This window comes from Micromys minutus (genome assembly GCF_963924665.1).
Source record: "Micromys minutus genome assembly, chromosome: 10".
NCBI classification, from domain to species: domain Eukaryota; kingdom Metazoa; phylum Chordata; class Mammalia; order Rodentia; family Muridae; genus Micromys; species Micromys minutus.
In genome coordinates, this window is record NC_137979.1 from 56,193,731 (window position 1) to 56,204,898 (window position 11,168).

An 11,168-nucleotide genomic window follows, 5' to 3' on the forward strand; every position below is an offset into this window, starting at 1 on the left:
CTCTCTTTCTGTGTCTCTCCTCCCCCTCCCCCTTGTTATTCCTTTTCTTTTTCAATAAGGTTTTACTGTATACACCAGGCCACCCTAAAAGGCTCCTCTGTAGCCCAGGCTGGCCTTGATTCTGTAATCCTCCTGCTCCAACCTCCTGAGAACTGGAATTACAGGCATCATCACCACGTCTGGCCACTATGAAAGACCTTTTCATTAGAATTCTGTAGTTGGGGGTAAACTTTCCCTTTTGATTAGGGAAGTCAAGAGGTAGTTTACTGGGCAGTTGAGCAACAGCCTCTCAAGTCTGAAGGAATCTTACATATTTTGTGCCTGGTCAACCAAGGCGACTTTTCCCACATTTTAAAAAAAGATGGATTCAAGCAAGAGGTGAAGATTTGCAAACCGGTCTGGGGGAGAAAGAAAGTCCTGTCTCAGGGTCACTTTTACTGAAAACTTGAAAGCCCAGGGGCTGAGGATGTAGCTTTGTGACAGTGCTTGCTGAGTCTGTGCAAGGCCCAGGCTTCTCCCTGCAATGTCACAAGGAATCTTTAAAGCCTTTAGCCAACCGGGAAGAGAGAAGCCTATGACACAGTAAATGGGGACCAGACACCAGTACTATCACGGTTGCTACCAGAACTCTTTATGTTAACACTTCAAGGCCAAAGTATTCCTCTTGGCTAATCAACCCCTTAATTCTGCTGTTGAGTAAAAAGCTAGTCATAGGAAGGGCCACAGAGCGTTTCAGATTTAATGTATTTTAAACAGTTCTATTTTTATTCCCTCCCTCTCTCCCTCTTCCCTCCCACCTTCCTTCTTTCCTCCCTCCCACTTTCTCCCCCCTACCTTGTATGTGTGGGGTGCATGCTACCACGGTGCACACGTGGAGGTCAGAGGGTAACGTATGGGAGTTTGTTCCCTCCTACAATGTGGCTCCAAGAATCAAACAAGATCTCCAGACTTGGCATCACGTGCTGGTTCTTGGTTGAACTACGTTGCTAGACCTCAGATTTTCTGTTTAATTCCTTGGATGTTAAGTGTAGTTTGTATATGTGTCATATTTGTGTTATTTTATTGATCTAAGAAGTTAAATCGTTTACCCAGTGGATGAAAATCTCCGGGTTTAGATTTGCTTTGAATAATAGCTGGATATTTGGGGCTTCTGTATACTTCAAAGTCCAGGATCTATGAACGAGGCAACAGTGTTCCCAGAGGATATTTCTCCTTCTGTGCTAATTTCCCAGGGAACTACTACTTGAACTTAGATGACCTTTTGTTTCTAGGGAGACAGAAGAGAGACAGGAGACACGAGGCAGTCATGATGTGAATAGAAACAAAGGTCTATAAACCAACTGGAGATGGTTCTTCCAATGGCATTCCAATTCGGAGAAGGGTGTAGCAAGTTTAAGAAAGCCAAGGGGGCCAGCCTCCAAGTATTCCTGACCTCTTGATGTCTGCACCGGTGGCATCTTCAACTGGATTGTCTTTGGTGTGGAAGGCAGGCTTGCACACTGAAGGATACTTAACGACATCCTGTGCCTGTCAGATCCTGCCAACTAGTTGTGACAACCAAAGATGCCTCCAGACATGGAGAAGTGTCCCATGGGGTGGAGGTACGGAACAGCTACCATTGGGAGCCACCAACAGTGACCCTCAGGATATAGGCATATGCAAAGCCACCAGCGGGTTAAGGGTTCATCCATTTCACCCAGGCACACATCCTCATCCCCACGCCGGCAGTTGACAATTCTACTTTCTAACGCACTCTTATTTTTATCCCCAGTTGAGATGAACTTTCTCTCATAGGTTGTCTGGTCCCTGAGGTCACTAGGTCCTAGGTCTGTCCTCAGATCCAGGTTGACACTTCTGTATTCACCTCTGCCTGTCTCAGGTCCCCTGGCTTCTACCCACAGCATTGCCTGGAATAAACTGGTAGGCTGCTTTTAAGTTGTTTGGGTTCCAAAGCTTCCCCTCCTTTGAATTTTTAAAGAGAATTTCATTTCGCCTAAGCCTATGGTTCCATGCTTTCCAGTGACGTCACTTTCCCACGGGTCTGTACTTTGAGCCCCACGTAGGGGCTTCTGTGGGGGTAGCAGAGCTCAGGTCGGATGCTTAAGCTCTGCTCAGTAGGACGGATCGGCACAAATCCCAAGAACTTAATATGTCGTCACACTGTGGTTCTCAGACTTTATCAATGATTCTGTTCCATTCAAGTGTGATCTTATGGCCCAGTGGCTACAGGAGGCTATAGGTTGTTTCACACATTGTTTTATAACCTGGAGCTCTAACATCAAGTAAACCGTTTCTTTTCCATCTTAGACCCAGGGGTGGGACGAGGATAGGGGTGGGTTGAGGACAGGGGTGATGGGTTGAGTCTCTTTCACTTTTTGGTTTTATGAGGACTGCCCCTGACATCAGATGTTATTAAATGTTGGGGTAGTTAGAGAACCAAATGACCGCTAGACAGCAGTGCACAACCACAAAGATATTTCTAAGAACCACTGCTAATTTGCTGACTGAATGTGCTTTCCTTTCTTATCCTCTAAGACAGGAAACAAGAAGCACCTCCTCAGTAAAGCATAGGTTTGTGGCTTCTGTCTCAGGCAGAGTTGGAACTTGTCAAAGCAAATGTTATATGAAAGGGGACCACAAAACAGGGAGAGGCATGTGGCTGAAGGCAGTGAGGGGTGCTTAGTAAGAAACCTTTGCTGATTTCTTTTCCAGAAGGTGGGATAAAAATCTGCCTTGAAAGTGAGTACAGATAGGTTTTGAAATGCAAAGGCCATAGGTAAGGAAATTAGACTGAGTGGCATCCATGATGTATTAAAGGGACACACACACAAACACACACACACACTACTCTCTCTCTCTCTCTCTCTCTCTCTCTCTCTCTCACACACACACACACACACACTCACACACACATACTCACACATACTCATACACACTCATACACACACACTCTCACACACTCACATACATACACACATACTCACACACATACACACTCACACACTCACATACATACACTCACACACACATACACACACTGTCCACACATACACACACACTGTCACACACATACACACTCACACACACACACTCACACACACATACACACTCACACACACTCACACACATACACACACTCACACACACATGCACACACACACACACTCACACATACTCTCTACACTCATACATACTTATTTATGTTAAAGCAAACCTGACGTGGTTTAAAACATAATTTCTGAGAGTTTATAATTTACAATGGAAGCCAGTATAAGAGATCTGTTTTTTTGTGCATTAAAAAAAAAAGCTAGTTACAGCTTTACACTGGTTCTAAAGTCCTAATAGTGGGGAAAAAATGGTTGTTAGATTTTTAATGTGTTCTTTTTTTTTTCTTTAAGCTTGAAGAAAAATTCCAAAGAAAGGCCTACATATCCAGAGCTTATGGTGAGTGCAAACACTTTGGTGTGTGTTAGCAAATAAACAGCTAGTAATGTAGTCATGGCTAAGAGGATACATAGATAAACACTCGGGGAGGAGTTGATCCACTGAGGTATGGTTGATTCCTGCGAACTGGACCCAAGAGAGTTAAGGGCCCTTAGACACTTGTAGTGACCTTTAAAAATATTTTCTTATTTATTTTATGTGCACGTATTTGTATATTTGTTTGTCCACAGGCAGCACAGTGCACATGTGGAGGTCAGAGGACACCTTGCTGGAGTCAGTTCTCTCCTTCCATCGTGTGGGTCCTGGGGATTGAACTCAGGTCCTCAGGCTTGGCAGCAAGTGCCTTTAGTCACTGAGCCATCTTGCTGACTCTGTTCATGTTTTGTTGTTGTTGTTTGTTTTTTGGTGCAAGCTCAGAATAGGTCATTGTTCCCAGTGATGTTTGCCATGTTAGTAAACCTGGAAACCATTTATGTCCATCAATCCCCGATGCTTTCAAATCTGGAAGGTTCCCACTGTAAATGTGCTAGATATGTGAGTTCAGAGACTTTAATGGGATAAGTGTATAAGCCATGTGACCTGTCAATTTTTCGTAACAAATCTTGGATGAATTTTGTGATCTTTCTAATTTTTGGTCTTCATTTTGGTGGGAAGAAGTATAGTAAATTCTTTTACCGGAGTAAAGCACTTGGTCCTGAATTTATTGTTTTTCCTCTTAGTTATATATGATGAGGACAAAACCTCAATGCTGTTCTGTAATAGTGCCTCTACCTAAATAGATGTAGAACATGGGGCAGATTTTGGAGAGAAATAATTCAGACTATATGTGAATGTGTGCTTACTGCCTACCCCTCAGGTGTATCTTCATGATCAAGATTATAATTTTAACACTGGGAGGGAGATGTTCTGGTTTTGTTTCTGTTGCTGGGATAAATTATCCCGACAGAGGGCAATTTAGGAGAGAACGGGGTTATTTGAGTTTTCACAGTTTTAGGTTATTCTACGACTGCCAGGAAGTCAGAGCAGAAAAAAATAAATTCATGTTAGATTGCTTGCTTGCATTTAGCTTTACTTCACCACTCCAAAAGAGATTAGGACCCTCTGCCTAGGGAATGGTGCCACCCACAGTGAGATGGATCTTCTCATATCAATTGACTGAGTTCAGACAGCCTCCTATGACATACCCACAGGCCAACCCAGTGTAGATAATTCCTCACTGAGACTCTCTTCCCAGATGGCTTGGGTTATGCCAAGTTGACAGTCAAAGCGAGTCACCAAGGGAGAATTATGATGTTGCTCAATCCCAAGAGAGGGAAGAGCAAAATTTGAGAACCTTGGTAGTGGACCTGCTAACGACAGTCAGAGTGCTTTCTTCCATTGTACCCATAACTTCACTGTCTATCTGGATCAGCGGAGTGCATCATAGAGGCGCAGGCTCCTGGTGTCTTTTATTAAACAGTGTTCTGGGGTAGCTGAGACACAGAGCAAGAACCGTTTGGAAATATTCATGAAAGTTACTGAATAGCTTAGTGGTTAAAAGCATGTACCTGGACCTAAATTCAGTTCCTAGCACCCATGTTGGGCCCTGTAGCTTCAGCTACAGAGATTTTGATGTCTGCTTCATGTGGGTACATAAACATTCCACCTTCTCATACACATAATTAAAAACAAAGAATAAAATATTAGAAAAGAGTTATCAAAAGATGACCGGTGTGGCTATCTCAGACGTGTGAGATTGAGTTCTGGGGATAGACGTTGGTTTTGTGAACTCTGAGCCATTCTCTGAGGAGACGAACTGGGGTCGGGTCAACTTCTTGAGCTTCCATTATATGTCTTTAAAAAGAGCAGTGTCTAATATTCACCACTCAGCAGCTGTATGAAAACAGATGTGTAGGGGCTGGCACGATGGCTCAGAAGTTAAGAGCCCTGGCTGCTCTTCCAGAGGTCCTGAGTTCAATTCCCAGCAACCACATGGTGGCTCACAACTGTCTGTAATGAGATCCCATACCATCTTCTTTCTGGTGTATCTGAAAACAGTGACAGCATATGTATAGACTTAAAAATCAATCAATCAATCAATCAGTCAATCTAAAAATGAAAACTCCGACAGATGTGTGGTCTTTGAGGATATATCTACATGCTTGAGTTGAAAATCTGTTCTTGAATTATTATTTTTTAGAAGTGACTAACTGGAGGCCTTTTCTAGGCCCAACTCCCTTTTTGTGCTATGCATGGACATTTAACTTTTAACAGATAATTTTACATCAGGGGTGATAGACAAGGAGTGATTCCTATAGGATCCGATGGAAGTCTCTTTTTTATAACTGATTTCTAACACAAGAACATTTTCTCTGTTGTTTAGCTAGTACCCACCATCCGTTTTGTTTTTCCTTTCATCTAAGTGGCCTCTTATCAAAACTTTCATCAGAAAACATTTGAGGAAAAGAAAATGTTTCCTATACATTGGCATCTGATGTTGAAGTCTGCCTTCCTGATACAATCTTAACAAGCACGAGAGGGGGGAAGTTGGCATGTGTATTGATGTAAGATTGTGTGGGCAACCCTCCCCCTCGATGGCCTTAGTCTTTGTGGTACTGGAAATGGACATGCCTTTTATGACTGTAACTATTCCCTGCTTTCCTGTGGAATTGAGGTTTTGAAATGGAAATTCTGAGTAGGAGCTCCCTGACTTCAGCACTGGGCGGCACATGCCGGGAGGCTATTGTTTCAGTTTTAGGAATTTGTGAAGAGGTAGGAAGGGAGAAAAAAAAAGATTTTTTTCCCCAAATAAAGGAATATTATTATCATCAAGGTTTGAACCCAGATATAAACTTTTTATGGAATCCCCAATAATCTGCACCCTAATTCAGACGGAGGGCTATACATGCCTCAAGCAACATCTTATTGGCTCATCTCCTCAAAGGTCTGTTTTGTTCTCAGCAGATATTAACCAGCACTTTTTTGGTAAAGGTCTAGATAGTATTTTAGGTTAATGAGCCATGCAGTTGCTGTTAAAACAAGTGAACTAGGCTGAAAGAAGCCATATTTAACATGGGAAAGCAACATGTGCACACAGCTCTGTTCCAATAAAACTTTATTTAAAAGTCAGACACTATGTAGTGAAACACTACGAAGTCATTCTAGAGAACAAAGGGTTTATTTAGGCCTGTAGTTTCAGAAGGTTGGAACCTTGGGTGGTAGAGCCAAGGCACAGCAGCAGGAATGGGAAGCTGAAGGCTCCTATCTTGAACTGTAAGAAGCAGAGAGGACAAACTGAGAACGGCATGAGTCTTTGAAACCTCAAAGCTGACCCCAGTGCTGACTTCCTTCAGCAAGGTGGCCACACCTCCTAAACTTTCCCAAACAGCGCCACCAACTGGAGACCAAGTATTCAAGCATCCGATCCTATGGGGACATTTCTCATTCAAACCACCACAGAGGAGGAGTTAGATTTGGTCTGTAGATTATAGTTTGATGACTCCCGTGTCTAAGTTTTAGACACTTACCACCAGAAATAGTGGCCAGGCTGTTCAGGTTGTTTCTCAATGGAGTGATTGTTTTCTCCAAATATCTGAGAAATTTCTAGATTTGAATCACGGTACAAAACAAGGATAGCTGAACCCACAGTCCTGGAGGTTGAGGTATATACCTGGGATGTTTTGGGGGGCTTTTAGTGATTGTGCCTTGCCCCTGTGCTTCCTGGCAGCGTGTCCACAAGTCTCCATGCTTCTTCCTGGCACCATAGGACTCCTAAGTAGTACAGGGTTCTCCCTCTTGGACCTTTTTAGAGAGATACTTAAGCTGGAACCTGAACCTGCTTGTGGGGCCCCATTTGCCCACCTCCAGGTTACTAACCTTCCTATTCTTAGTTGTTTATAGAAGGAATCAAGTTCTCAGCCTTCTTCACCTTCAAAACCCCACACTAGGCTCATCACCCCTTCCCTGTTGATTGGCTTGACTGCTTGCTCCCTGCTCTCTTGTCCTTGGGCCCTCACAGTAGTATCTTAAAACTAAAAAACATCTAAAGGACTTGTTCTGAATGAAGGGTTTCAGATCATATTATTTAATTCAGTCATGGGCCGGAACCCCATGTGCTGAGCTCTCGGAGAACAAGACAGTAGGTGGAGCCGATGGGCACTGGACTCATCATCCAGACAGTCTGAGGCTTGGCGTGTCCTGTTTTTGGTAGTCAAGAGCTTTTTAAGCATCTTAAAAAGATCCCCAAATGTCAAGGGGATGCGGGAAAGCTAATGAGTTACAGTAGTCAAAATCAAACAAAAATCCAAGACCCTGGTAAGTGTGCTGCGTTAGTGGCCAGTAACTGAGAGGGGTGTCAGTATTTGGCAGATGGGAGAATGTCGAATGAAGGGCTCCGAATCTAGAACTTCACACTGGGCATAAGGCTCTGAGCCAGCACTCAGCCCATACCCACTAACGGGCAGAAACAGAAGAACTTTCCGTGTTCTGAGTCACAGTGCTCAACAGTGACCACCCACCATCTTTGGGGTTTTTAACCCTTTGTTCCTTCCTCCATTGCATTGTTTCCTAAGACTTGCATGGGTGTGCACTCCGTTCCCCACAGAGCTGACTCACCCAGCCCTCTGCTGCCACGTTTCAAGCAAATATAATTAGAAAACCTACTGGTGGGCAGAGCGAAGGTTGCAAACTGAACCCCTCATCAGGGGAGCAGAGTGAGTCACGACTGCGTGAGAAAACAGTCCCATGGAGCCATTCACAGTGGCTACTGAAGCTAGCACCACGGGCTAGTCAGAGACCTGGGCACAGTCGGTGCAGTGGAGGGCTGTGTGGTGTGGTACCTCAAGGACTTGTCCTTCGGAGTTTCCTTGCTTGCTTTCTGTGCCCACTTGAAGAGTTGAGGAACATGACCTAATGTGTTTCTCTCTAGCTGGAAGGCTTTATAGCCCAACACTTAATCCAGCTGAGCAATACAGGGGGGTTGCTCTATTACACAGAAGAAGTGGCTTGGTCATTTGACTTGCTTGGGAATATGGGGTCGCTCCAGGTATGCCTTACGTTTTCTCTACAAAGTATAAGACATGACATTGCATTTTTCTTTAAGTTGATTTTAACTGACCTGCACACAAAGACATTTTCCTTTCCTTTTCTTTTTTTAGTCTTTGAGTTGAAATTTTTTTTTTTTTTCTGAATTGACTAGTATAGTCTGACAGTCTACATTAGTCTGTTAATGGAAACTCTTCAGGACTGATGTAGTGTTAAGTCTTTGTTGGGGATATGGCCTTAGAAAATGGCTTTATGGGCTGGAGAGATGGCTCAGTGGTTACAGCACTGACTGCTCTTCCAGAGGTCCTGAGTTCAATTCCCAGCAACCACATGGTGGCTCACAACCATCTGTAATGAGATCTGATGCCCTCTTCTGGTGTGTCTGAAGACAACTACAGTGTACTTATATAATAAACAAATAAATCTGAAAAGAGAAAAGAAAAGAAAATGGCCTTAGCTGTTTTATTTCAAACCAGTTTTGCCATGTCAAGGGTATGGATGCCTTCCTTGTCCATTTACACTGGGAACTTTTTCTATCACCCTGTACCTCATCCCATGAAGTGAAGGAACCCAAGTCTGTCAAGTTTTAGTCATTTTACTATCGCAGCTGTCTGAGATGATTTTGTCGAGAGAGGGTCTTAGACAATCTTTGCGTTTCTGTGTCTATGGAGTTACGTAGCACACTTGCATATGTTACTTAAGCTATAGATTCGTTGTATCGGAAACCTAGACATATCAAAATGGGAGATAGCAAAGAGATAGCTTTGAGGTAAGCACATCAATAAACGTGTGCTTGATTTCACATGGAATTTGAGAAATCCAGTTTGCCTTGATAGAGATGCTAACCCATTTATTAAACAGATACATTTGCTAGGTTTACATAGTATCAAGTGTTAATGCCATGTCTTTTTCTTCTCTTTTCCAGCAACACCCATTTTTCACCATCCATGAAGCCAAAGCAGCAGATGTGGCATCTTTCGTAAAACTGATACTCGGGGACTAAAAAGCCATGGACTAACTGGTTAACTGGTCGACCCTACTGTGGAGTGGTGGGTTTACAGGGTGAAGCGAGTTCACTACAGCGCCAACAGAAAGTCATCTTGAGATCATCGAACCCTGCCTTTCTGAGGGGTTTCCTCTCCCTGTTTTTTTTTCTTTTTTTTCCTCTCCAAAGGGGGCCTTGGAATCTCTAGAATAGGCTGAACTCTCTAGATGAAATACGATTAAGCCTTAGGACTTGAAAAGGTGATTAAATATTTAATGGTGAGTCCTACGGTTCCTCAGGCTTCTCAGTTCTCTCGTGTTCTTTACAAAACGAATGCATTGGCCCTGGTAACAAGGTGCTACGGTAGTGACGAGACCGTAAAGTAGATCTGTAGTGTATCCCACTTTATTATTTTAATATTTATGTTTTCAGCGCTTGGTTGGAAATAGTTCATTTTATGCAAGAAGGGAGATACAGAGACAAGGCTGACTTGGCAGTATTTATAGGGCTTTTATTCTTTTCAGTTCGATCATGTCTGTGTTTCAGAGGAAGTTATTTAATATGCATCTTTAAGGATATTATAAAAATCTCAAGCAAAGGGGCGTTTTCCTGTGCAGTGTGGCTTACAGCTGTCATGGCTGCTGCTCCAGACTTTCAACTCAACCGTGGGTCATCACCGCATCTTTTGAATGAACTGTCAAAGTTAATGTTCTCCAACCCCCTACCCCCAACTTTGGAAAATATGAAAGTCACTTGTATCATGGCTCAAAGAGTAAAAAAAACAAAAAACAAAAAACAAAAACAAAATAACAACAAAAAAACAATGGTTCTCTTCAAATTTGTGGTATAGTGTTAGTAGAAAAATGAAAATAATGAGAAATGATGTGCTTTTTTTACTTGCCTATCTCTGTGTGTATGTGTTTGTTTGCATATGTATTTGTGTATGTGTGTGTGTGTGTGTGTCTATTTTTATGTGTGAGTACATTTGTTAAACCAAGTCCTACCGAGTGGCTTCTAGGATCACCTATATCAGTTAGAAAGATACCAGTCAGTCAGAAGAGGAGATATGTAAGCTCGCAGAGGGAACTGAGGCCTTCTTCTCTTGTGCCTCCTCAACGGATATGCCCTGGGGTTGGCTTCTGTAATTCGTGAACTATCCTGTTTGCTGGTTTGTTCTCACATCCAATGGAGAAGCCTGATTATTAGAAAGGCTGTGGTAAGAGAAGAGAAATGGTGGCTGTCTTTAATGAAATAAAAACTTACTGAAGAACAGTGCCTTGGGACAGACTGCCAAGTTGTCACAGGCTCAGACATGAATTTGATGGTACCACGGAGTAGCTCGCTCCACTCTCCAGCTCTGCTGGCTGACTGAAGTGTGATCAGAGACACCATGAGTTCTCTAGTTAATGTGTATGTGGTTCTCTAGGGTCAAGATGTGTTACAAGTGGCTGGGAAAAGGTAGATATTTGCTAAATAATGAGGAACAAGTGCTTTGGGACAGTGGTACTGTAAGGCAATTACTGTTGGAATTCCAGGTCTTCGTGTTGATAAAAAAGGGGATGGAACAAAAGTACACTTTTTTTCTTTCCCTTCCCTGACCTCTTGGAACTCTCCATCCCCTCTGGATACAAAAGCATTAACAGTACAGTTTCCATTGTATTATTTGCATCTTCAGGACTCAGTCCCACAGGGACACTTGTTTAGAACATGTCTGACA

At 43.0% G+C, this 11,168-nt stretch overlaps 1 protein-coding gene across 2 annotated transcripts in view; it reads left to right on the forward strand.

The window, feature by feature from the left end:
* MAP2K6 (mitogen-activated protein kinase kinase 6) overlaps positions 1-10,684 on the forward strand; it is a 113,807-nt gene extending 103,123 nt beyond the window's left edge. For both annotated transcript variants that reach the window (XM_080923780.1, XM_080923781.1), the window contains 2 exons: positions 3,399-3,444; positions 9,392-10,684. In XM_080923780.1, coding sequence (XP_080779906.1) covers positions 3,399-3,444; positions 9,392-9,469 — 124 coding nt within the window. In that variant the 3' untranslated portion in view covers positions 9,470-10,684. The remainder of the gene's footprint in view (positions 1-3,398; positions 3,445-9,391) is intronic.
* Positions 10,685-11,168: the final 484 nt, after the last annotated feature.